We start from the raw sequence: 27,772 nt of genomic DNA on the forward strand, positions 1-27,772 counted from the left end.
CTCTCCCTTTGATAGCAAAGTTGGCAAAATTTGAAGGTTGGTTTTGTTGAAGCCTGGGAGAATGACTTCTGCCACCAGTCGTTCTCTGCTAGTCTGTCCTCCTCTGACTGGGCTGCCAGCTATTAAATTGGTTTAGATTAGAAGAAGAAATTGCTGAACAAAGTTCCCTGCCTTAGGAGAAATATTGTAACGCTAATCGGCTTTTAATTATATGTATCAGTTTCTCTATGGTTAACAGCATTTTTTTTTTTTGTTCAGGGAGCTGAAGTTATATTGTTTCGCTTGCATGGCAGAGCAGATCCTTACATTGTAATGTTGGAGAATCTGCAGAACCACATACGTATTAAATGAAGGGGTTTAGCCACTTGGATTATTTAATGGAACTAGTCTTTTTTAAAATGCTATTTGCATATCTTGGGAGAGAGTTTGTGATTGCAATCGGAACTTCTTGGAAGAGTTCCTGGCTGTATTTATAGAGGCCATGCACTGAGAAGGAGTTTCTCTCTGTTGACATCCAGTATCCGCTTTTATTTTTAAAATGTGGTTGAGTATCTCTAAGTGAAATATCTTGATGCATAGAATTCATGCTGGTGAAAAAACAAATTTGTACTTTCTTTTGTGATAGGCAGATAGGTTTTGAGCTGGGCAGAATTTGGGCTGGACTCTTGGTTTTTCATCACCTGTCTTGAATTTAGGCCGTGTACTCAAAAACCATGGTCTGCAGCTGCTTGAGGATCACAGGCTACTTCTGAAACGTAGCTGTGAAAAGCTGTCCTGTTGTCAGCTGCTGGGAAGGGACTACAAACAATCCACTTTCCAGGGCGAATGGATTGGGAATTTTCTGGGTTTTTTCCTATTGTGAAGCTGTTTCCTCTCTGCCTGCTTTGGGTTTCTCCTTCTGCAGAAACTTCAGAGCGCTCTTAACATCAGTCAAGAGAAGACTCTTGGTGCAGATGCAAATACCGTCTTTCCCCCGAGGCTGCCCTTCTTGCTCCTGAATGAGCTCCATGAATAGAGAATGTAACAAATTTGTACTGTACCTCTGGCTTTGAAGTTGGGCTCTTCCTAATAAAATCCTCCAACGCTTCCAGCTCTTTGTGTGAACGCGTGTACTGATGTGTAGATTGTGATATAAAGTTGAACCCTGGCTGTGGGCGGGAGGATGTACCACAGCAGGCTTAAGCAGTGCTCGTCTAGTTAGTGTAGCAGTGAAACCTGCCACCGAAACTGGATAAATATCTGTGCTGACTAGCTTTTGCTGTGCATTATTGCCATGGGTATGTTACTAGCTGTGCTCCAGGTGGCTGGTTTAAAGCTAGTGCTGGATGCTCCTGCACTTGCAGCAGTTTCAGGATAGGTGTATGGCTTGGATGTGTGTTTTTCAAAATGTAATTAGTCACTGCTGCAGGCTTTTTGTCTGACTCTCTTCCTAGCTTACCAAATTTCTCGGGGAGTAATGACGGTCTGTCTGGATTGTTGTGCAGCACGTATACTGGTGGGTAGCTAACTGTGGCTGGGTCAGCTCTGGACAGGACAGAGCTCAGCTGCTCTGAGCTGGCTGGTGCTGCATCACTGCAGCCGTCTCCCAGGTAGCGTGGTGCTGCGGGTCCCCAGTGAGGCTTGTCCTTTAGAGAGAAGCGTGGGGTTGCAGGCAGGAGCGAGAGAGAGAGGTGTCTTGCTCACCTGGTGCAATCTAGGGAGGACTTGCTTGCTGTCTGCATCAGACCTGACAAATGAGTTTGAGTAGCCCTGGGGAAGAGCATGCTCACAGAGTGGTCCCTGTCCTGAAAAAGGGCACCATAAGGCTTGTCTTGTGTGTTGTCAGTGTGAAAATGCCTGTGTCAGCAGTGTTCCAGCACAAATTGTTTGACATCTAAAGTGTTATTAAACCCAGTTTGGAAGCAGGGAGATGTTTGTTGCTTAGCAGGTGGAGGTGTTTTCCCTTCATTGCAAATCCTACACATCTGCTCTGACCACTTGCTAACCTCTTGCACTGGTTTGCTGGTGAGTGTGTTACCTCTCTTACTCTGGAGTCTTTGCAGTCAGGTAATAATTGTATGTGGCTGCTGCTGTTCACTGCCCTTCCTCAGGGGTGAGTGACTATCCCGGCTGGAATTGCTTCTACCTGGCTGCTTCCATCATGGATCTGGGAGTTACTGCTGTGGAGAGCCTGAGCACTGTCCGGGGCATTTGGTGCCACACTCTGAACATAGTCACCTGAATGGATATCTATGGCTGAGATCTCAGCCTGCAGTGGGACCTGGTGCCGGTGAGAGGGAACAGGGGGAGATGGGGTGTGTCAGAGGGGGACTTGTTTTTTACTGAATGTTTCAAGCTGTTGTTAGACTTTGAGAACAGGTTTTCCCAGGCTGCCACTGAGGATCAAACTCTGCTCCATTCCAGGGTCTAACATGCATTCCGTGTGCTTGCTCACCAGTTTGCCTTTTACGCCATAAAGATTCCGCTTGTAATACGAGAAGGCTGCATAACTCTGGCTTAGCCCTTGCCAATGGACCTCAGTGCCATTACTGAGGGTGGGATGCTCACCCCCTCTGTCCTGCCCTGATGTCCTAGGCTGTATCCTTGACTGACCTGCTGGGAAGCTGGAGCTGGCCTGGAGCCACCATGGTGGCCTTATGTGACTTAAGAGGAGGGAAGCTGTCCTAGGGAAAGTCACTCATGTTAGATAACCCTGCTTTGGTTTGGCTTTTTGTTTTTCCTGCAGCAGTAGGAGGGAGGCAGCACACCACACTTGTCCAGAGAGCCCACAGGCCTTTTAATACAACAGGCTGATATATTACTTTGTACAGACTTGATAAGGGTGGGCAGCATTAGGTGGGGAGAGGATTTCAAACTGTGTCATTGTCACTAGAAATCTGTGTAGACTATGTAGGCACCTTCTGGAAGCAACAGGAAACCTGCTCTCGTGGTGCTTTCTGGCATCATCTTCTCTGGTGATAAACTTGGGGAGTCCCCATGTGCATTAACTTTCCTCAGAGCTCACCCTGGAAAGCACCTTCTTACAGGTGCTTTGCATGTCAGCTCAACTGGGTGCTGGCTGGCCTCTTGCCAGACCGGTGAGCTACCAGGAAGGGCTGGATCCATCTGTCCAGCTATGGTGGCTTCTTCTCCAGAGAAGTAATCTCCTGTGGAGATGCCCAGGTGCTGCAGCTCTGTGGTGAGGATGGTGCAGAATTGCAAATTGACATTTTAGCACCTCTGTTCTGCAATGCCAGCTACCCCGGCTCTGAAAAACCCTGTCTTCTCAAGGGTCTCCCTTAAATGAACTTCAAGAAATTGCTGTACTTGGTGAATGTGATCTAGGGGTAATTGTGCAAGCTCAGGGTTAAACCTCTTCTGCACTGACTGCCTGTTTTCTGAAGCCAATGGGTGTAACTCCAGCTTTAGTACCAGCAGCCTGGTTACTCTCATGCCTGAGGATTGAAATGCTTGTCAGCATTTCCCCAGTGCTGCTAGATGGGACTCTGTGCTGGGTTTGTGTGGCAGGGTTTTTGGTAGCAGGGGAGGGGGCTACAGTGGTGGCCCCCTGTGAGAAGCTTCCTGAAGCTCCCCCGGCTCCAAGTCAGACCTACCTCTGGCCACGGCCGAGCCAGTTAGTGACAGTGGCTGTGACTCTGCAATAACGTATTTAAGAAAGGGAACATGGAAGGAGGAGTGGGAGTTGTAAGGAGGAGTTGCGGGGAGGACGCTTATGTGAACACCAAGGTCAGTGGGAGAAAGGAGGAGGAAGCGGGGGGGGGGGGGGGGTGTTGTGTGTGCACCGGAGCGGAGACCCCCCCCCACTGTATTCCATGGTGAGACAGCAGGGCGACCCCCCCTGCCATCCATGGAGATCCATGGTGGAGCAGAGATCCGCCTGCAGCCTGTGGAGGATCCCATGCTGGAGCAGGCAGCTGTGCCCAAAGAAGACTGGGACTCTGTGGGAAGAAGCAGCCCCTGCTGTTGTAATTCAGAGCTGGGAGGACTGCAAAATGTGGGGGTGACCCACACCAGAGCATCTTGGGAAGAGTTGCAGCCTGTGGGAAGGACTCATGCTGGAGAAAGTGTGTGGAGGACTGTCCGGTGAGAGGGGAATCAGGCTGGAGCAGGGGAAGAATGCAAGTTCCACTGCCTCCTGAGGAGGAAGAAGCAGCAGGACTGACTGCACCCCTCCCTGTTCCCTGCCCCCTGCCCTGCTGCAGGGGAGGAGGTTGAGATACCAGGAACAAAACTGAGCCTGGGAAGAAGGGGGGGGTGGGGGGAGGTGTTTTTAAGATATGGTAAGGCTTCTCACTGTCTCACTCTGTTAAGTGTTGTTGTTAGTGTTTGAATTAAAGTGATGTTCTTTTTTATTCCCCTAACGAGTCTGTCACACAGGCACACCCCCCCCCAAGCCTTTTACTTTATTTTCCCTTTCCCATTCCTGAGGGGGAAGGGGTGAGTGAACAGCTCTGTGGTGCTCAGTTGCCCCCTGGGCTCAAACCAGGACAGACTCTGAGAAGGGTGCTGGCCTTATGTGGGATAACTGCAATTAAGCTTTGCTGTTTGATCATCCCAGAGCTTCCTTGGTAAGGCAAGGTATGGATCTCCACATGTGAAGCACATGCACGCTTCCAGGAGGCATGCAGTGGTAGTAGTATAGGATGCTACAAGAGTCTGATGAGCAAGCTAGATGCTGAGAAAGTATTTCTTGACAAGCCTGCCAGTGTTTGATGTAAGGCAGCAGTACTTTATTCAGGGAACAAAACTGAGGTGCTCAAATTCTTTTTGTGCAGTGGTTGTGGCATAATGATGATACACAAACCCCCAGGGCTAGCAAGGGAAGCACAGGCATGCCCTGCAACCTGCAGATGATATCGTCAGGGTCTGAACAGACAATGCAGATGAGGGGAATTGATGTGTAATAAGTGGTTTGAATGAAGGGGGTCATCTTAGTTTGGATTTTCTTGTTTGGAGCATTTGAGAGTATTTTACTTGAAGAAAAAGTGAATCGGAGGCAGGAAACCTGCTCAGGAGAGCAGACTTTGGCTTCCTCAGGGATCTGCTTGGTAGAGTACTGTGGAGTAAAGCCCTGGAGGGAAGAGGGGTCCAAGAAAGATGGTTAATATTCCAGGGTTGCCTCCTCAAAGCTCAGGAGTGATGCATCCCGACAAAGAGGAAGTCAGATAAGAACGCCAGGAGGCCTGCATGGATGAACAAGGAGCTGCCAGACAAGCTCAAACACAAAAAGGAAGCCTAGAGAGGGTGGAAGCAAGGACAGGTAGCCTGGGAGGGATACAGAGAAATTGTCCAAGCAGGCAGGGATTAGGTTAGGAAAGCTAAAGCCCTGATAGAATTAAATCTGCCCAGGGAAGTTGAGGGCAGCAAAAAAAGCTTCTATAGGTGTGTTGGTGATGAAAGGAAGACCAGGGAAAATGTGGGCCCTCTTCAGAAGGAAATGGGAGACCTGGCTACCCAGGACATGGAGAAGACTGAGGTACTCAACAATGTTTTTGCTTCAGTTTTCACTGACACGTGCTCCAGCCACACCACCCAAGTTGCAGAAGGCAAAGGCAGGGACTGGGAGAAAGAACCGCCTGCTGTAGGAGGAGAAGAGCAGGTTCAAGACTATCTAAGGAACTTGAAGGTCCACAAGTCCATGGGACCTGATGAGATGCAGCTGTGGGTCCTGAGAGAACTGGTGGATGAAATAGTTAAGCCACTATCCACCATATTTGAGAAGTCATGGCAGTCCAGCAAAGTTCCCACTGACTGGAACAGGGGAAACATAACCCCCATTTTTGAAAAGGGAAAAAAGGAAGACCTGGGGAACTACAGGCCAGTCAGTCTCATCACTGTGCCCAGCAAGATCATAGAGCAGATACCTTTGGAAACTATGCCTGGACAGGCTTGGGAGGTGGGCTGTGCAAACATCATGGAGTTCAACAAGGCCAAGTGCAAGGTTCTGCGTATGGGTTGAGGCAATCCCATGCACAAATACAAGCTGGGAAATGAGTGGCTTGAGAGCAGCCCTGCAGAGAAGGACTTGGGGGTATAGCTGTATGGAAAATTGAATATGAGCCAGCAATGTGCAATCACAATCCAGAAAGCCAACCATATCCTGGGCTGTATCAAGAGAAGTGTGGCCAGCAGGTCAGGGGAGGTGATTCTCCCCCTCTACTCTGCTCTTGTGAGACCTCACCTGGAGTCCTGCATCCAGCTCTGGGGCACCCAGTGTAAGAAAGACCTGGACCTGTTGGAGCAGGTCCAGAGGAGGCCACGAAGATGATCAGGGGCTGGAGCACCTCCCTTATGAGAACAGGCTGAGAGTGCTAGGGTTGTTCAGCCTGGAGAAGAGAAGGCTCTGGGGAGATCTTTTAGCAGCCCAACCCTAACCATTCTATGAAACAGTTAAACAGCTGCTCATGCTATTCTGTAAATGCTTGTGGTAGGTGGTTTGATGTCTTGTCTCTTCTTGCTTGCGTCTGCCTGTGTGTTCTATGATTGACGGGGCAAACAGTGAGCAGAACAGTCTAGCATGTCCTACTTTCGGTGGGGAGCTGATTTGCCTCTGTGCAGGCAGATATGATGGCCAGTGACAGGAGGAGTGTGCTGTGCTCTCTGCTGGCACACCAGCCTCGTTTCCTTCTGCCTTGTAATGGGAAGGGTGGCTGCAGGTTTTGGTGATTGCTGCTTAACGTAGTCTGGCTGTGCTGCACTGACTTTTAAGTAACGTTCTTCTAAGGAACCCATTCTAATGTTGAAGCAGAGGGCGCAGTGATGCTTTTTACTTGTTCTTGATTAATGCAGCTAGTATATTTTACAAGTTCTTTTACTAATTTTTCTGAATCAGTGTTTTTCTCCTCCACTCTTTTACCTGCATGTCTATGTTCAGAAATATGGATTACTCTCCTCAAAACTTGGCCATTTCAAATTCTGCTTTGAGGAATGGCATCGGTGGTGTTTTTTAATTGAGGTATGTGCCTCTGGACTGAATTAAGAACTTTCAGTGCAGATACAGCTATTGCTCTTTTACTAGTACAATTTTTCAATTTTCTTTGTGTTTTGTGGAAGCTTTAATACGATTTTCCAGATATCTTTATGCTTTAATGTTAAAAACATTGTAGTATGTTGCACACATGAGCTTTGCCTTCCTGTGCTTGAAGCTTTCTGGACTTAACCCAACCTTTCTCCTGAATTTTTTTTTTTTAGAGGTAACTTGAACATGCTAATTTCATTTTTGTCACTAGCTATGTTTTAAAGCAGGTCTTTGTACAGAGACTTCCCATTTGTCTTGAATAAACTTAACTTACATAAGAATCATTCTGTTTTTGATGCAGGCTGGGAGGACCTGACCCTCTGGACTACGTTAGCATGTACAGAAACCTGGGAAACCCAGCGCTGAATGTTCCTGAGCACTGGCACTATGTCAGCTTTGGGTTAAGTGACTTGTATGGAGACAACAGAGTACATGAGTAAGTGTCGTTTAAATTCTGTTGCTGCATGTTGTGTTTTGTGTTGTGTTTTTGGGGAGCGTAGGTATAACCCTGTCCTACTGTCATTATTTGAACAGCTGGTTTTCTGCTGAGATTACCCTAGCCCTGGTCTCGTATGGGGCGTGACATATGCCTGTTCTTGGATGTAGAAGAATTACTGTGTTCCCCTCTGCAGGCTTTGAATGCAATATATTTCCTTGTCAGTGTTGAGTGATTTTTTTATTTTTATTTTTTTAAATCTCTTTTTAACTGGTTGGGAAATTTTTTTTTAACTGGATGTCTTGTTGTGTTTTTCACTCTTGGTAGTCTGTTATGGTCATACGCTTAAATTCTGACCCCTCCCTGTGCATGTTAAATGCCTTCCTCTGGAAAACTGCTGTAAGGGCATTTTTCCTACTGCTGGCACAGCAGTGTTATTGTCAGTGGACTGCCACCCCAGTGGCTGCTGTACAAAGTGCCAATTTGTGCAACAGGAGCATAAAATTCTAATTGTTTGACTGTCTTTTCTCCAGTAATTAAATGATTATCTTAGCTTGTTGGCATGGATGGTCTTTAGCAGCCATTTTGTATTAGACCAGGCAAGCAGCATGATCTAAACTTATTCTTGTCTGTCTTTTACTGAACTTGCTCCTTAACTCCAGTTAAAATGAGTAGCCGTAGCCAAGCTGTCATGGAGCTGTGAACACAGCCTTCTAACCAGCCAGAAATGGCAGAAGGTTTCTACTGTTGCTGTTTAGTGGAACTGTCTTTGTGCTGTTTTATAGTTTCAGGCTAAATGTCCTTGATGAATGGTGCACCAAAGGCCCTGGTTTGTTCACCCAAGCTTTCCTTCTTTAGTTTGTCTTGGTTCAGATTCAGCCACCAGGTTTTTTTCACCCAGGTGCTTCTCTTGCAACAGCAGCAGTCACGCAGTTTCTTTAACCTTACCCATGTCCTCAAGGCAGTTTCTTCTGGGTTTTTTTTCTCATGTTTGTGGTTACAGAACTGTTTTTCAGAAGACAAGTCTCTTAAGACTGGAGTTTATACAGGACCCTAGTGTCACAGAGATCTGCCTGGCACATTTAACCAACACATCTACTAAAAACAAACCCCAGTCATTAGTTGCTGGGGCAGAGGGAAGGTACGGTGAGTGAAAGAAATGAAATTAAAGGCTTCCTTCCCTCACTTCCACAAGAGACCCTACCATGGACATGCAGGCCTTCATATGGTGCCTTTGTTTTCAGATCATGATATTTCATCTTTGCCGCTGAAAATATGAGGTTGCCAAGATTGGGTGACCTGTCTTTGCCTACCTTGTTTTGATGGGATTAATTTTGGAGGAAGTAAGTCCTGTGCTGACTTCCTGTCTTTGGTGACTTGTCAGCCTGAGGTTTTCATAGTGAGAATATTCTCTTTACTCAGACTCTTTCCTGGTGGTTTTGTGTGAGAGCAGGGAGTGGACACAAGGGTCTCAGCTGAAGACATGAAGGGTGATGTGTTTTTATGAATGAAGAAGCAATTTATGTAAGGACGCAGCCTCCTTGGCCCTGGCACGTGCTCTGGCTTCTCTCTCCCAAAACCTGTCTGCTAGACCAAAAACTGTTGTTCCTGTAGTGGAAAGCTTGGGGGTGGAGGATTAAAAGCATCAGACAGGTGGAATGTCACAACTTTGAATAACTTCCTGGCATGAGACCTCTTAACTCTTCATGCTGTCATGTGGTTTTGTCTGGAAATTGGATTGAGATAGTGGAATATACCTTTTGCTGGTTGCAGGGCACAGGAATTAAACCCCCGTCTCTAGACATAGGCTGCAGGTGATTTCCAAGGCCTGCTGAGTGAAGCAGGAGCAAAGTATGCACCATGCTCTGGAAGGTCTGAAGTCCCTGAATGCCCCGTGTGTATGTGAGCCTGGGAGGAGGCTCTGAGAGCCGGTGTGCCTTGGCTGCCCCTGGCATCGTGCTGCTGGATGCTGCTGCAGCCGGGCACTGCAAGCAAATAGTGAGTCCTTACTGCTGCACTGCTCTGGTGGTGTTGGCTCCAACCTCTTGAGCACTGGCCTGCTCAGACCCATCAAAGCGATCTCCATGCCTTGAGTACATGCATGTGTTTCCCTTCATTCTGTGTGGCTGGAACAGTGTTCCTGGCTCCACAGCAGGGTGTCCCTGCATCACTTGCCCTGAGATGTTCAGCTGTCTACAGTCAGTCACCTTTATTTTGGCCTCATTCTTGGAGCTACAAAACTTAATACTACACATGCTGTCGAGAAGGCTGGCTCTGCCTTTATGGCAAAAAGTCTTAATGTACAATTATGCATGTGGTAAAGCTTTCAAAACCTACACATCTCTTAAACACTGAACCTGAAGTTATCACCTGGGTGAGCACTGTACAGGCAGAGAGAAGATTTTCAAAGGAGCTGAGCACTCACCGGCAATTCTTGCTCCCAACAACAGTTGCTGTTTGCTAACTACTCTTGAAACGTGACTGCTATGTGAACTGCACATCACCAGACCAGCACTGGGCGCATGCTGCAGGAATATAGTGGTTTTCCTATGCATTCAGGAGGCTCTTGTTCTCCGGCAGGGAATTTAATAAAGCCATTGTTTAAGAAAATGGGTATCAAGTCTCTTTGTTGCTTCAGGGACACCGGGATTCTGCTGTCCCAGGTAAAGCATGCTGTGGGATGGTTGGCAGGAGCACAAGGTGACAGGGGATTTGTTGAAATCTTTGGAAGATTTCCTTTAAAGCTGGTGTGGCTCTGCTCAACTGCCCTGGCCTCTCGAGATAGGAGTTAGTTTGTGGGATTTTTTTGGTTTCCTAACTCTCTCCAAAGAGTGCAGAGCTGTATCTGCCTGTGACAGTCAGCAAGGTTCTTACAATAGGGATGTGCTTCCATAACCTTGCTGTCCTTCATCCTTTAGAAAGGGAAGGATAGTATGCTGCCAAAGGTCTTTTTAATCTCCCAGCTTGACTTTGAGTAATGTATAGCTTATTTCTTGTGGACCTCTTCTGGTAATACAGTACAATCTAGACCAATTATAATGCAGTATTAAATGAAAAGGACTTTTTGATTTTTTGAGTAAACTAATGCTGAATTGGATTCCTCTGTATTTTTATTTATAATGGAATAGCAAACAGATGTAGCAAGTAATGTGAAAATGTTGACTTTAATTTATATTTTTAATAAGAACCTGAAAAGTCTGAAGTGGTGCTCTCCCTGTGCCTCCTTGTTGACAGATTTATTTTCAGTTAAAGCAGCACTATTTCCTGCTCTGCTTAAATATCAGCTATAGTTTGCTTACAGAACTGATCTGGTTTTAAGAGTCCACAGCATAAGATGGAAGAAATCGAAAAATTTCAAACATGGAAACCTTTTTCATTTAAAACCACTCGGTGTTTCATGGTATAATGGCAACCATGACACCAGCTGTGCTGGGCTGATCGCTCTAAAAATCCTAAATCATGACGTCACGACAACATTAGGGAACCGCAGGCCTTTCAGTGGGATTTCACGCCAAGCTGCTTGCATGGAAATAAGTCTCTCCAGTCGAGCATGTTGCACAACTTGAGTGGCAGCAGAAATCCTTCTGGGATATTTTTGCAAGTTATGCTCCGTTTTTAACTTTATCTACTTTAAAATCAAAACCAATGTGTAACTTCTTGAATCTATTCAGCAGCGTTAGAGTAGAGCCTTTTTTTGGACTGTTCTTGCTTTCTGAAGAGATTCAGCAGTAACGAGTGTGTGTAGCGTGTGAGCACGCTGGCAGGGAGCATCTGGCCTGTGCAGTTGTGGGAGAGGAGATGCGTCCTGCACCCTTCTCTACTGCTGGCAGTTGCTGCCCCACAGCAATGTCAGCAGCAAGGAACGTGTCCCCATGGCTCTGCACAAAGCATGGTGCCTCAGCTGACAAATGCAGATACGTGCTCCGATGCTAGACCATCAGCAGTGCCAAGGCATAGGCACCTGATCCTTTCTGCAGTTTCCAGACATGATGGTGACTTCTGCCTACGTGGAGAATGGGTGCCTGAGGAAGGCAGCGTCAGCAAACCTAGCTGGACTCAGACTCCGTCAGTGCAAATGCCAGCTTCAGCTACTGCGGTGCCACGGCATGCTCCAGCCCTGGATTGTGCTGGCGCAGGGGTTTGCAGGGCTGTCCAGGGAGCTAGGAAGCGATGTGTGTTTTCACCAGACCAACTTCTGTCTCCAGTTTGCTGTAGGGCCAAGGCTGAATCTCCAATTAACTGTTCGTGTAGTTCAAGTGCTCGCCCTTTTCTGTTAACAGTTTAAAAGGTGCATGGAAAATGAGAACTGTGATACGATAGAATTCCTGAAAACCTTGAATAGTCTTATTTGTATTACATTTGCAAGGTCATAATTCAGAGCCACAGCAGAAAGCAAAGCTTAAATTATGACTAGGTTAAGAAATAAGATTTGTATTTGTGTCCTTCCCACATCCTGAGAAGAAACAGGCCAACTGTGTTTTGATGTTTAGCTTTTTATGCAAATTCCAATAATTGGGTTTCCTGATCTACACAAACTTCATATTGACAAGGGTGGTGGTTTTTGTTTTGTGGTTTTTTGTTTTGTGTTTTTTTTTTTTTTTTTCCTGGCAGCTAGCCAGGAGCCAAAGCACAGCATCCCATTTGCATAAAACCGAAGAGATTACAGCTGCCTTCATCTCTAATACAGATGCAGGGTACCACCCGCGGAGACAACAGGTTCCAACTTGCTGTGGTCCTTTTGATTTCTGCTACTTTCCATTTGGATCAGGAGGGAGCGGTGCATGCCGGGATAACGTGTTGTCTCTGTGGGTGGTGCCTTCCTATTAAAGGTGAGGGTAAGCATGAGCCTTTCAAGATCTCCAGTCCAGCTTGTGTTCTGCTTGCTTGTATAGATCCTCTGAATGACCTTAACTTGTAAAAGGGCAAGGATGCTTGTTAGAGCTGGGAGGAAGAAAAAGGAGCGCAAAACTGGATCAGGTAACAAATGCAAGGCTTGCAGAGGGGTGGATGTTTTCTGGAAGGCTTTTTCTGGGTGTGAAAGGAGTTTGAAAAGAGTATTTAGAAAATAGCCTGAAAGTTGGAACGAGTGCTCTCTTTCTTTTGAGTGCGTGCTGGCTTCTTCTTTGAGCCTGCATGAATGTAGGATGGAGTGGTGCTGACAGCTGTCACTTTAGTGGTCTCTTAGTTCTGTAGCCTTTCATAAATTTAAAAGCTCACTGCCCTCAGCCTGCCAGCCTTTAGCCTTAAATTTTGGTATTTAATGGGTCCCTAAGTGCTTTATAAACCACATGCCTAAAGCACTGCTGAAATATTACACCAAACTCCAAGGTGACGGTGAACGTTTTTAAAATGGTGGAGACTGACTCTGCTTCTCTTTGTTTTCATGAAAATGCAATAAAATAAGGGACCTTTGGGAAGAGAGTAAATTAGAGAGCGCTGGTGGTTGTTGTGGATCTATATTTCAGATGAGATTTTGTAGAGTTCAGCATGTCTACCTTGGAGAGATGAAAGATCAAATCAGTTTAGTTTGAGAGTTGAGCCTGGGATTCAAGGAAGATTATTTAAAACCCAAGGTTTTCTTCCACCCTTCATGGTGTCCAGTTTCCTTCCAGTGTGCTGTTGAAGCTTAGTTCACACAGAGGAACCTGAGGAATTTTTTAAATAATAGCATAGATGTGCAAAGCCTCCCTTACTCATCCTAATTTTGTTTCACTAGGCTGTTAGCTCTGAAGTGAAAGGACACCTGCTGTGTCAGCTAGGGTAGCTACTTCAGCACACGGAATAGAGAAGTGAGGTTGAGTTTTGGGGACATATCCTCAAGTTGAGGATTGGGTAATAGTGGTTCTGCTCCTGGGTCAGACTTTTGTGAGGTGTGACTGTGATGGGTTGGTTGTGGGGAACAGCCATGACAGCAGTGAAATTCTGGGGATTTACAGTCACCCTGAGGAGCTTCTTCCAGGTCTCCATAACTTCCTGCTTCGTGTTGCCATGACCTCATCTGCGGGAACTGAACAGCCAGTGCACTGAAGAAATGTTTCTGGAGGTGGATCATCTGCCCTAGCTAAAGGGAATGACATGGAAGAGGACACTGGTAAGCATCAGTTAAGGAAGGAGGTACAAGAGCTAGGACTTGGAGGAGGGAAAGTCCAAGATGGGCACTATACTCTGGACTTCCTTTTTCTTCCTAGGTCTCTTGTTTGTCTCTCAAAGATCGACCCCAAATGTAATGGTTATTATTCCAGTTGGTCTTTTTTCTGAGGCAGAGGGGAGAGGAAGGTCCATGGCAGAGTGGGAAGGGAGAGGCCATGGAATTAGGAAGTTCTGTGACAAAGAAAGTATTTCCTTTTAATGATAGTTTATTTGAGAATCCATCAGAGTTGAAATGAGTAGTTTAGCTGGAGGGAGACAATAAGATCTGTTTTTTAATGGATTTATCTTGTGGTTGGATTTTTTCATGTCTATAAAGATATGAGTTAGACTGAGGTTTTCCCAAAATGAGGGTACTTTTAACACGTCTCACCTATGTGGATTCTCTGGTGTCTAGAAATAGTTGTGCTTCTACTGAAACTTGCTAACTTGGGAGTGACTGTAGATCCTTCTCTTCTGTCTGGCTGTTTGTTTCTGCCTACTTGATAGAAATGTAGTATTTTGAGGACAGCTCTTCCTTTGAAGGACTTGACTGAATTTGAGCAATGAGTTCAGAAATTCTGGGGACATTTCAAAGAAGCACATGAACAAATATGATCATGTAAGGTTCAATTCCCTATTTCCCAGGGAAAAAACAGTTAAGCCAAGCATCATGCTTGTTTACGTGCCCCACTGACACTGTCCCTCCAATGACTGAGGCAGTGCACCAGGACTGTCTAAGACTTGTGTTTCTCTGCTGGAGGCAGACCTCCCTTGAAGCTATGGTCACCATGGGGAAATCTTTTTTTTCCCTCCTCCCAGACAGCGTGTACTTGGCTTCCAAATGTCATTTGTTGGAGGTAGTTAGCACCGTTAATAATATGAAAGATGTAGGCCACCTACAGAGAGAAGTCCACTTTGTGCTGCAGTCTATCTGTGTTTGCGTGCAGAGGTTGTGGAACGAGAGCATGCTTGAACTGTACTAGATTTAGAAATATTTTTTTGAAGCATTGAAGGAATATTGTTTACAGCATGGCAGTTGAATTTACGAGAAGGACTGTTCTCAATAAAAAAAAAAAGGCAAAAGATTTGAAGTAGGTTTATAGCTGAGCATTACTGAAGGCAAGCTCTGCTTCCTGTTCAGTAGCGCATCTGCACGTGCATCCCGGTAAGATGAGCCTCTTGCTGCCATGCAGGGGAAGGGGCATAGTGTTCAGACTGGATGATTTCTTTTTATCAGCAGAACTTTGACATTTATGATCTTGGCACACAGGAGGAGAGTTGGCCCAAGACAGGGCTTCGTTACTCTCATCTCCCAGCTGGGTTAGCGCTGAATGACGTGGGAGAGCTTGCAGGCTCTGCTCTCCCAGCGAGTTCAGACTGTTGAGAAGAGGAGTGACTGGGGATCAAAGTTGTGTCTTCTAGTGAAAGATTGTTTTACGTGATAAAGATCTGTTTAGGATGTTCTAAAAAGCAAGAGTTAAAAGATAGTGGTCTTTTTTTTCAGTGGGACATGAAGGTAAAAGCATTTTTTGAGCTGTGTGGCCATTCTGGTTGTGAGATCAAAGGAGGGTTGACTTTTTTTTTTATCCCTTTGCTGTCTGGAATAATGATACTAACAAAATGAATGTTTGAAGAGATGTATCTGAATGCTGTTATTCATACCTAATCCCCTTTTTTTCCTCAACACAGATTTAGCATCGGGAACATGCTCTCCTGACTAGTACTAGAATAGTCTGTGTTTCTTGATGGGACAGTGGTTACAATCGGAAACCGTAAATTATCACTGGTAATAAAATTACTGATTTTGTTTGAAAATGTGAGCTATTGGTATTTATCTCTTTTAAGCTGGAAACTCCATAGTGATTACCTAGCTCAGCTGCGCCTCTACTGTCATCTCAATTTTGAATCGAGGCCCAATAGGCAGTGACACCAGCCTAACAAAAGAGGTCTGCAAATCTTTGGTGGTCTCCCATTCAGATGGTATTCCCTTCCTTGGACAAAGGGGTGGCTAGGGCTCCTGAGTGCCACTCTGCCTCCAGGGATAGTAAACAAGAAATGGATCGTCTGGTGGGAGGCATTTTTTGATTGCTTGACAAAGCTGGGTAGATGGGATACCACCTGACAAAGGGCTGACGTTTAAAGGAAGATTTTGCAAGAGCCCTTAAGAACAAAAAGTGGGGAAAAAAAGGCCAGAAAACTGGGTTTTGGGGGATGTAAACAGGGTGGGCGGAGGTGAAGGGGGACTCAGCCATTCTTGGGGAGCTCTGATTTAAGCCTTGAGTATAGACACAAGGGAAGGAGGGAAGAGTGCACAGATGGCTCATTGTTTTGGCTAGCCCAGCATTCTTGCACTGTTGAAGTGAAGGGCAATTGTTTTAAAATCCCCTTTGCAAAGAGTGCTGTTTGCTTTTCAGCTATCCCTGGTCCCCAAGATGCAAACTGTAAACCAGAGGGGCTGGACTTTAACACCCATTTGTTTTGGAGGGTCAGTGCTGTGTCCAAGGGGCCCGGGGCAGTTGCTGGGCTGCGAGGCATGGGGGAAAGAGTGTGCGCCTGGGAAATGCACTGCAGCAGTTGGGGAGAAGGCGAGAACAAAAGGATGCACATGGAGGGACTGATGCGGAGCGGTGTCTGGCTTGGGGAGCTTTACCAAAGCTATGAATTGTGGCATAAAGCTGGCACTTACCTTACCTGAAACAATATCTGATATACAGTATAGTTTTTTTACAGCATTTTTTTGGTGGCAAATAATTCATTAGTACAGAGAAATACTGCCACTTCTGTACTGTTATTCTTTCTACCACTCCAGTTGCACTGGCATAGCTCCTTCCCCTCCTCCCCTGTGAATTGTTGTGGCCTTTCTGGAGCAGGGGCCTTTTGGCATAGTTGACAAAAATAAACCGTAAAGACGGCTGTTGTTAGGAATAAGGCTCAACAGGGGAGTTTTACCAGCAGAACTACAGCAATATAATTATACTGGTAGACTAGTTACAGTAAATTTCCTCATGAAGACAAGCCTTAAGTTGACATTTCCTAGCTAAGTTGAATCCATATGTATAACTTTATTAGCAAAAATAATATGTCTCTGGGCCTTGAATTCTTTTTTTACCCAGAAGAGAAACATTAAGCAGAAAAGCAAAGAATTTAGTGTTCAGAGATGGATGGAGGATTTTCTGTAACGGAGTGACTGTGAGCTGTACGCTGAATTGTTTTTCTGGGTAGGTTATTTCTCCTAAAGTGATCAGGAACGTGAGGAGCATGTTTGTGCTCACTGCACTAAAAAGTAAGACGTACTGAAATATGCTGTAAGATGACATCTCTCTCCCAGTTTTACTCCTGTTTGTAAGAGAAGCTGAGCCGTTTTGCAGTTGCCATAACTGAAGTGGTTTGGCTGCAAGGCAAAACTATTTTGCCGCTATTCAAATCTTTAAGGGGTAAACCTGGACCCACTGAAAGGAAGCAGGGGGATAATGCTTTCTTTCCTCCTCCTCTTCGATTTAAAGAGGCCAAGATTTATTTTATCCTTTTGGATTTTGTCTTACAGTGGATGGAGTCCATGTAAGATTCACAAGCCAGGCATTTATTTCTATAGATCAAAAATATCAGCCTATGATTCCTACCTGTGAAAGTTTCCAACACTTCAAAGGAATGGTAGTCTTGCAGGAGAAGTTTAACACTTAAAGGCAGCTTTTTTAAAAAAAAGATATGATACACTCTTCATTACAGCTGTCTCATGTTTCCCTTTTTGGGGGTCTTTCACCAGCAGTCTGGTGCTTTCTTTTCCCTGGAATTACAGCTCGAGCTCCAGGGGCCTTTCCCTGCTTGTTTAATTGGTTAAGATCTCTTCTAGTGCTCATCGGTATGTTTTTGAATGCACCCTTTACAATGAAATGAGACTATGTAACAGCCCAGCAAGTAAGGAAGTATTGTCTTGATTTCCATAGCTAATGAAGTGAAAGATCGGGGATTGAATCCCATATCCAGCAGGATACTTGGGTGCCTAAACCCCACTTGAAATCTCTTGGAGTTCAGGCTCCTAAAAGCTCCTAAATACCTTTTATTCCTCAAGCTTATTTATTGCACAGCTGAGAACATAATTGTACGAGTGTCCTAAAAATGTGCTCAAGGGTGTGCTGAAGTTTTCTTGCATGATTTTTTTAAACTTATGTTCTTTAGCCAGCAGGAAAGTTATGGGAGACACCAGTATTTATATTCTACGTAATGTATTGGAGATCTTGATCCTTGCCTGAGAATTTTAGGCAATGCTGAAAAAAGCTAACTGTAGCTGTCAGTGTAGCTTCTGGCTTTGGGTTTTTTCTCTTATTCTTTCCACCCTCCCATACTGCTTTTGAAAGCTGCTTTTGTTATGCGAATAGGTTCCTCCCAACAGCTGCAGAACTTTCCACAGTAGGAGCTTGGAAGGAGCCAGCAGACATTGCAGGGAAAGTCGGTGCCCTTTTCCCAGCTGCTCACCAAGCACAGCAATACCATCCTTCCCAGCCATGCTGGCTCGAACTGGCCCCTTACTTATGCTCTCTTGCCTGATGAGGTTGCAGCTCAGCCCTTAGGTGAAGTTTTGGAGGTGTATTACCATTCCCTGCAGCTGTGCAAAGAATGGACTATAAGAGCTACAGATTCAGTCCCAGAATGAGACAGGATCCGTGTGCAGATGAAAGGTTGTCTTCCCTAGTGCAGTGACCAGTGACTGCGTGCTGGGTTTGCAGAATCACCTCCAGCTCAGGCCAAATGAGAGCACTGTGCTGCTGGACCTTGGAGAAATGAAGGATAAGTCGCTCTGAAGTGTGGCACGGTCAGCTTAAGTAAAATGTTAAAGTACAAATCTTGATAAGTTGTTTTCTTTTTCACTAGTTCCCTGCCCCTTGTTCTGTGAATGCAATAGTAAATCCTTATTGTACTCCTAGGTATTCTTTCCAGATCCTTTCAGTGGGCATTAAGATGATGCAACTCTGCTGCAACTTCCCAGGCCATTGCAGTGAGACTTTGCACTTATTCTGTGGTGCCGAGCAGCTCAGCCTCCCTGGCAGTGCTGCCAGGTGGTGGTTGAGAACCTGCTCTCAGGGACACCTCAGATGGGTTGGGACTGGTTCTCTGGCTGTGAAGTGGGAAGCCTGGGTGGCTCTGTGAAGAAATGTGAGCCCTCGACCCGAAAAGCATGGCCAGTTCTCTAGTCACTTGATTTCACATAGATTATTATTTTTTATATGTGTTTTGGGACTCAAAGATGAAATGGTTTGGTCTTGTTAGTTTAGTTATGTCTGTAATGGGAGATCAAACATCACATACTGGTATAGCTACATCCATGCACCGTAAAACAGAGAAATAAAAAAACCTGTCTTCACGTTGGACATCTTTTGCTAGGGTAGAGAGTGACGCATCCCATGCAACCTTCTGTTTCATATGTTGTTGTTATAGTCATTTCCCGTGTTCAGTATTTGTCCATGCTGTGCAGAATGTGGAGTTAATTTCCCAGCTTTTGTGACCTTGATAGATGGAGTATATAAGCATTTCCTATATGATGAGCATGTCACATTACTCTTTGAAGCAGGGAAATATCATTGTTTTACATATGAGAATCAAATTCTTTGGTACCTTGTTGAGGAGGATGGGAAGTTTGTAGCAGACAAGATTCAAACTTGGGTCGTTCAGATGCTGTTTTAGGACTTTAAGAGTGTTCTGAATTTTCTTGACTTAGTAATGAAGCAGATAGATCCCTTTGGCACTGACAGGGCCATTACAGCTTTTTGCCCTTAAGCTACCCACGCTATCTTTACATGTAATGACTGTATGTTGGTGCTCTCCAGAATGAGATGATAATGCTTCCAAGCCTCTAGAGCTCAAAGGGATTAACCTCCAGCAGCTAAGTGGGAGTGAGGATCCTATCCTTCTAGATGCTACTACTTTCATGGCATGGACAGCTGAACCTCGAAGAAGCAACCCCTAAATTGCCTTAACTTGCAGCTCAGCACATCAGAGTGGTGAACCTGGTTCAGGTTTCAGGTCCACCTGAAAACTGGTGGTGGTTTACTTCACTTTAACATGCTAGGCTGGAGACAGCATAGTTCAGGAGCTGTTTCCCATGTGGCTGGGCAGCAGCTAAGTATAGTAACCACTTCTGTCAAAACGAGTTTAACTCATGTGTTGGTGAATTATCAGCTGTGGGTCCTGCCAGCTCCGTTTTGGACACTGGGTACCAGTAGTAAAAGTTCATTGGCTGTGATGCTTCACAGGATCATTTGGGTTGGAATGGACCTCTGAAAGTTTCCAGTTGATGCCTGCTCAGAGGGCCAGCTTCCACAGCCTCCCTGGATCCTGTTTCAGGGTTTGATCACTATCATGTGAAAAGGATTTCCAGGTACATGTAACTGGAATTGAGCTTTGCCATTTTGCAGTGATCTCTGAGAAAGGTCTGGCTCTGTCTTCCCTTCTCCCTCCCAAAAGGTAGTTGAGCAGTAAGATTCCCCCCTCCTTTTAGCCTTCTTCTATTAAGGCTGGACAAACCCAGTGTCCAGCCCTTCCTCATGTGATGTAGGTGGCTGTGGTGTGGACACATTTTAATGACACTTGTGTGCCAAATGCTGCTCACATGCCTGACTGATTTAGTGTCTAAAAAGTGGCCAGTCTGTCAGGTCTACAAAATGCACATAACAATTACTGTGCTGCTTGTGTCTAAAGCTGCTGGAAACCCTTACTGTATTATGGTGTAATTCAAGTGTCACTCTCATAAGACAGTTGTGTCTGCAGAGTTAGGTGTAAGGTTGACTCGACTCTGTAGGCTGAAGGTTTAGAGGAAAAATCAATTTATCTATTGTATCAACATTCTTTATTTAGAGAAACAACTCTTTAAAAACAAAACCTAAACTGTGACTCTCCAGGGGCAAGATTGTCACCAGCTGAGTCTTGAAGAAGCTGAATAGTAAAATGTGTGAAATAGTGTTGGAGTATGTGCAAGTGAAACTTAAACTGAAGTCTCTTCTTTCCCTTCTGCCCTGTAGCAACACTTCACTCACTGAATGGTAGCTCAGTGAAGCACAGTTCTGTTTTCATACTGGCCAGCACAAATCGATTCACAGATTTTACTCAAATCTATCTCAATGTAAGTTTTCTAAGCGGATCCTACATGAGCGTTTCAGAAAGCTGAGAAACCCCCCTCCATATAACTGCAGAGCAAGTGCCTCTGCATCTGTTTGGATTTAGATGTTGGAATAATTCTCTAAAAACAGTTGAAGTTGCTGTTTCCAGAAAGGTTTTCCATTTGGTTGATGATTTACACATTTGATATGATCTACTGCAAGAGCAAGCTCTAAGCAACGGCTTTGGGCATAGCCATAGACTGACGTCTCGAGCACCACGTGTCACTTGCTTTCCAACCATGATTTTACATGAACAGAAATCTTTGAGCATGTGTTCTTGCATTTGTATTTGCCCTGCTTATGCATGAAGCTTTTTCTAAAATCAAGCTAGAAAGGAGTCCATAAGACCCTACACGCAGGTTTGGGATGGTGAGAGCTCATGGAATTTCCTGTGGAGTGCTCTGAAGAGATAACCATCTGATGTCCAGATAACCACCCTCTGCTTCCCTCAGATATTTTTGTGTTTTTCTTTAAAATTGATGCTTTTTTCAATGCCAGGAGACAATCCGGGAGAATATGTGAGTAAGCAGGTGGGTTTTGGCCAAAATAACTTTTCAGGATACTTTTTAAGCCTTTAATGTAGGGCGGTTGCTGTGCCTGTTTTCTTATGAAATTGCTTCACGGGAACATCCCAGGATGCTGTCAGAGCTTTCAGATGAGACTTTTATGTTGTTTGACAGCTGCACTAAAACCAACCATTTCCTGTTAGGCAAGATGCTTGGAAGCACGAGGTAGGGTCATTTCTCCCCCCCTCCCCGAAGCTCTGGAATCTGAGAGTCATATGCTTACAGTGGGAAAACATTGTGTAATGCACCTGGAGCTTGAATTCAGAAGACTGACTCTCTGCATAATCTTGTTTGAGGCACATCAGCTCTTGCCTGATGTCCTTTCTGGGAGACAGAGATACTGAGGTGTTCAACTCAGTGGCTGTAACAGTCTGCTGAAGGCTTCTCTTGGGTTTTAGACAGGAGACCACCCTTTGTGTTGCTTGTTTGTAAGCAGATGTGGGCAGTGAAAGGGAAATGGTATACATCTTGATTTTTCTCAGGGAGGACCTGTGAAGACAGTTACTGAGTACCCTGATGCTTTTTGTTACACCAGTCCTCTGTGTTGCTAATAGTAATATCTTTGCTAGCTAACAGAAAATCTACTGGAATGTTTACTAGCTACAGTCTTAAAACACTAGTGAGAGTTGGACCTTGAAGTACTTTGGTCTCATCAAGCAGAGTGGTGGGCACTGCCTATCAGCTTGGTTTAACCACCTTCTCAAACTTCTAAGGTGCCCTGATAGGCTGATCTGGAGTACTGAAAGCTATGGATTGACAATTACCATGGCTTTTTATTTTGGCGGGAGGTGGATATGGGGCGGCAGTAGAATTAAAACTGCTTTCTGATGGAAATAACAGCAGCTCTTCCTGATGCCAGGCTTAGAAATGTAGTGATACTGTATTTCTGCAGCCTTCAAAATGGTATCAGAGTAGTTCACCAGCAGCAGAGCATGAAGCTTTGTCTTTGTAGAAGATGTGGGGGAATGCAATTAGGGATTTGAAGCAAATGGCATCTTAAGTGGCTTCACAGAAGTAGTAGTGATAGAGCTGAAAACTGAAGCTCGGACAAGTCAGTCCAGGGTACTGTGAGCCTGCCATTGCTTCCCAGAAGAGACCTGGTTTATCTCCCTGGAGCTGCTGAGAGTGGAGCTGTGATGTCTGAAAGTACAGTCCTAATTATCCCCAAATACCTTGAAAGAGCTTTCTTGTTGTTCCCTGGCTGAAATAATCTTAGTGAAGGGCCAGCATTTCCCTACGTAAACTCCCATTTTCAGGGATTGGTTCACCTGATATATTTATATACACATACTCTTAAACTCCCAAAAAATAAACACCTAGTACACTCTGCTCCTTGTCCAGAGCTGTGTAGCGTTCAAAGGCAGAATTTCAGAAATACAGCCATTTTGCACTGCAGTGAAGCAAACCTTCTCTCATTCCTTGCAAAAGTGAGAATGAAAACGCTTTGGCAAATAGCTTTGATTTAAACTGAAAAGCCTCTGGTTTTCAGAGCTGCTTTTAAAGCAAAGGGCTAGTTTGGCTTTTGATCCTCTTAAGCTGGGTTATTTGATGTGAAAAACGCCCTGGGTACTCTGCTGCAGAGGGGAGCAGCTTTTCAGTTCTCTGTGTGTGGCTTCAGGAGAGGGCCTGGCAGAGCGTGGGGTGGTGGGGGGCTCGGGGGGCCCGGCTGCATGGCTCTGTAAATAAAGGGGCCTCTATTTCTTTGGATTCTTTTGCTGGAACTAAATATCATGATCAGTGAAACTCTTACCTCATTAAAAGAACAAGCCAGGCTCCTTCAGCATATGCGCAGTGCTGCAATGTGGTCTGTTCTGCTGAGCTGATTTGCTGAAAGGGAGTTTTAACCCAAAGAATGGCATGTAATATATGACCTTGGCTTTCAAAAGGTTTATTTTTGTTCATGCTACAAAATAAGGTTTTAATATTAAATATAGGGTTGAATTTGACTTGGCAGATACCAGAGCCTTCCATTACTGCTGTAGTCATAATATAAAACTATCTGACGTGTGCCAGTGGGCATGCAGCAAGCCAAGAATTTCTCCATCACTATTTGCTTTTGTGAAAACTTAGCCGGCTGCTTCGAAATTGGGTTGGCTGTAAAGGTGATGTGCCCTCATGTTGGAGGGGGCAAAGCAGTGGTGGGTACAATACGATCTATGCTGTCTCTTTAGACTTAATATCTTTAGTTTTGGGGCAAAACATGGATTTTTTTTTTTTTCCTTAGCATTTTAGGGGTGTTGAAAAGAAACTTTCACTCAAAACTGCAGGGTTCAGCAGAACCAAGGTGTAAACCAAACTATGTGAAATATTCAGATCTGTTAGTACAGAAACTTAATGCTGTGTTGAAACTTTCAGTTTATGTGCCCGGGGTCACGCACAGATACAAAATACTAATTTTGAGGTTTCCTTCCTGCATATGATCCATCTCAGATCATCATCTTACTGTAAAGCTGAGGCGCTTTTGGACTGCTGTATTGTAATTGTTTTGCCGAATAAATGACCTGCAAAGCACTTCAGTGTTGAGATGCTGAACTGAGCTCTGTAGCTTTTGTTCTAAACCGGCTGTAGTCTGAATTGGTCACCTTCAGATTTAAAAATAAAACAACCAACCAAACCACAACCCAAAACACTCCAAAATCACCACCCCAGTCCCCACCTCCCTTTCTCACAAAGAAACTAACCCAGATAGTCCCAGAATCTTGCCTCTGTAGAACAAAATGTGTCTAATAAAAATGTGTTACCTCCACCGTTGACACAGGAGTCAGGGTCAGGCTAACCTGCTGTGGATGCTTTGCTGCCTGATTGGAAGGGAACAAGTTAGTACAGGTGCAGATAGCTGTGAACTTGGCGGGGTCAATGGAAGAGGTCATGAGCAAACCTGGCTTCTGTGTGCAGGACTTCTTTCATCTATGGGTTATCCTCATCCCTCCACCCAGTTTTCTGTGGAAATGAGCCTTGTTCAGTCTGTCTCTTCTGGAACTGTGCTGGTTATTTTTTTTTTTTTAATCTTGTTGCTTGACCGTGGCTGGCTGAAGGTGATTGACTTTTCTGGAAGTTTGGTGAAAATTGGGAACTTGCAGGAAGGAGCATGAGTTTGAGCATTGACAAGCCTGCAAGTGTGATCCTTTTTTTGGTCCAGTTTCTTGGCAGCCTACTAAGATAACCCCCAGGCAGTGGGGACATACCTACAAGGAGGAGGCTCCTGTGGGAATCCAGTGTTTCCACATGGAAGTAACAGAACATCTTGGTATAAATTAACTTCTTTATGAGGAATCTCACTTTATTAGCTCCCCGATCATGGATGGGTTTGATAGGTGCATCTTTTGTCTTGTTGGTGAGGCCTTGAAGAAAAATGGACATATGTGATTTGGGGTAATCAGCAGCAGCTTACAGCCCAGATATAAGGGAGGAGCCTCTTTATCCTTGTGGGGGATAAAAAGCCATTTGCTTGGTCTTCTATTCGTATGGCACGTGTATCTGGAGGTCTTGGGGTTCTTACCAGGCAAATTCATTTCCCATGCATTTGTTTGCTGTGGCTGCTACTTGCCTCCCTACCAGCAGACTGATGCATCCGTATCCTCACAAATTTTGGAGTCGGGGCCGGTGTAAGCACTTGCTCCCTAGTGAAAAGGACATCCGTGAGAGAAGCCAAGCTGCGTAACTCAGCTACTGGATCCTTTCTCTGATTTTCGTTAGACCAAGTGTCAGAGGCACATGGCAGGGTTATAGGTTTATTTAGTTCCTGAAGCTCACATCTGCCTCCATTCTCATGTATGTCCTCCAAACCTTTTCCAGGACCTCTGGTCCTGGATTATGATCCATGGTTCATTGAGAGAAATTTTATGGCAACTTTTGAAACTACATTCAACTTTCACATACAAGACTTTTTTTAAGAATAAAAGCAACAGCTTTGACAAAAATGCTCACTAAAAATGACTGTCCTAATTACATTCTGAATATTAATATTTATTCCAATGAAAGACTTGTCTGAATTAAACATAAAGGATTTCTAAACTAATTGCAAGCGTTTAAAGCCACATGTGTCGCAATGTCTTCAAAACCAAATTACCAACCTAAAATTAAACAAAGACCTTTACTTTATAGACTGTTACCTTGGAACAGCTGCACAATACAGGTAAATTGCATGTATTTAAATTTTCACTGTAACAAAGCAATGTATTTTCAGCAATATATGACCATTAACTATTCAAAAACATTTTAAATCTAGTATTTAAATACAAATCTCTTACATGCAAATAGGATTCTTCTAAGATTTAACTGTTAATTTAAGAATTTGAGAATTATAAGCATTGTATGCTGCTGTATTTTTGAGTGTTTTTTAGAAGATACATCTTTTGATTCTTCAGGGATTTATTTATTTTTTTGTTTTAGATCTTAGAAGGAAGTAACTTCCTGCTTGTTTCCTTTTATTCTATTTATTTTCTAGTAGTTCTTCTCTGTTTTAGAGTCACTTTCATCACCACACAAAAAAATCATGCAAGTAACATTGCCTGTCAGTTTTACTGCTTTGTGACTGATACTGCTTACCAGCAGTGTTCTCCTAAATGCTCATCTTGCTTTAAATTTGATGGATACTCACCTGAACACTTCTATTACTCAGTGACTTGTGTATGGATCAACATGAAGTATGTGTGGTCTTCTCTTAAACAGTTATTTCTGGGAAGCAGAGAGATCTGTGGAGTTCAAAAAAAGCTGTGTTGTTTCAGACCATGCCTTGAAAGGAGGAAGTTCAATAGGGAGCCATCTTACTTTCCAAAAACTTTCAACTGTGAAAGATCAGCTCGAAGGCTTTTTGTTAACTTTGATCTTTCTTAAAATTGACCTATTCATAATGTGTTTCAGTTTCTGGTATATGCTTTTTCCTGGAATCAATCCCTGAAAACTACCCACTTTGAAATGTTTTGTTTCTCCCTTTAAGAAATATTTCAGTTTTTCTGTTGCTAACTGATACGTGAAACTAATAAAACACTACAGGGGTGCTGCACGTGCAAAGTACAACTTTGCCTTTGTGATGTTATCACCATCCTGTATCAATCTTTTTGGTAGACCTGCATGACTGAATGCAGAACACAGGATTCACTGCACATCCAGATTCTACTCCCTGCCTGGCTGGTTATTCAGTAAGCTCTTGCTTTGTTTAAGAACCAAATGTAATTATTTGACTTGTTGCTTAAAGGTACACTTGTTTCCTAAAAGAGGTTTTCTATGTACCAGTTGACCATTCCGAAATGTGTTTTCTGCTCTGTTCAGAGAGAATTTGCTTCTGTAATACATAATTCTCAAATTCTTTCTTGAGGATAATGTGGAAAGAAACAAAAATGAACATGCTTGTCTATTTTTATACTAATGAAACAAAGTATTAGCTTTATTGTTTACTCCCCTTTACTGCAGATATCTGACCGACTTCAATACTACTCTCTTGTTTTCAGTCACAGATTATTTCTTTTTACTTTTATTTTTTCCCTTCTTAGCATTTTAAGGGTGTTGAAAATAAACTTTCACTCAAAACTGCAGAGTTCAGCAGAACCAAGGCATAAACCAAACTACATGAAATATTCAGATCTGTTAGTACAGAAACTTAATGCTGTGTTGCAACTTTCAGTTTATGTACCTGGGGCCACACACAGATACAAAATACTAATTTTGAGGTTTCCTTCCTGCACATGCTCCATTTCAGATCGTTGTCTTACTGTAAAGCTGAGGCGCTTTTGGACTGTTGCTGTTGTTCTCTTTGGTCTGTCCCATAGTCTAGTTCTGTCCTTGAGTTTGTTTCTTAACTACTTTCATTACATCCCTTGGAAGTCTACTGCAGTCAAACTTCCCTTGAAGAATCCTCAAATAAAATTACATTGCATGATGAATGAGTTGCATCGATGCTTAAGTCTGATCAGTTTTAACACTTGTTGTTAGGCAGGGTCACTATAAAGTGTTCCTGCTTCAAACCAAAACTCCTTGCTATTGGAACAATCCTTACAACACTTGGAGCTGGTCACCCCATTGCTGGTGAGCTGTGTTTTTCAAATGGAAAGCGCACTCATTACTTTCCTGACTGCTCTGTTTGTTTTTAGAAAAAGTACAACGTTAATGCTTTGTGCATTGTATCTTTTGTATGTGCCAGCAAGGTATCTGTGTCCAAGACATTTGCAAAGTTTCTCCAGAGGATTTGCCAATGGCTGCTGGTGTTGGAGATTGGAACTTGCAGAATGATATTGGTTTATGAAAGGTTCTGTAAGGTGTCTTCATGCTCAGTGTAAATCCTTCATTCTTTACCTTTGTGGAACTGTCACAGCAGTTGAGTGAGGGATGCAATGACAGTGGTAAAAAGGACACGGATGTCCCCAATTTGCATTCAGGTGTGCAAGCTTATGTATTTGTCCATGAGGTTTCTCATTTTCCAGAGGCAAGTATGGCATTTTTAGCTGTTGGGGTCTTGAAGGAGATTTCCCATATG

At 44.2% G+C, this 27,772-nt stretch overlaps 1 protein-coding gene across 3 annotated transcripts in view; it reads left to right on the plus strand.

Moving 5' to 3' along the window:
- Positions 1 to 27,772, plus strand: part of SUFU (SUFU negative regulator of hedgehog signaling) — a 101,396-nt gene that overhangs the window by 2,082 nt on the left and 71,542 nt on the right. For 2 of the 3 annotated variants that reach the window (XM_074875175.1, XM_074875177.1), the window contains exon 2: positions 7,320 to 7,454. In XM_074875175.1, the coding sequence (XP_074731276.1) occupies positions 7,320 to 7,454 (135 nt within the window). Of the gene's footprint in view, positions 1 to 6,874; positions 6,956 to 7,319; positions 7,455 to 27,772 lie in introns of all 3 variants that reach the window. The other variant, XM_074875178.1, reaches the window with a different exon arrangement.

This window comes from Strix uralensis, chromosome 7 (assembly GCF_047716275.1).
Source record: "Strix uralensis isolate ZFMK-TIS-50842 chromosome 7, bStrUra1, whole genome shotgun sequence".
NCBI classification, from domain to species: Eukaryota; Metazoa; Chordata; class Aves; order Strigiformes; family Strigidae; genus Strix; species Strix uralensis.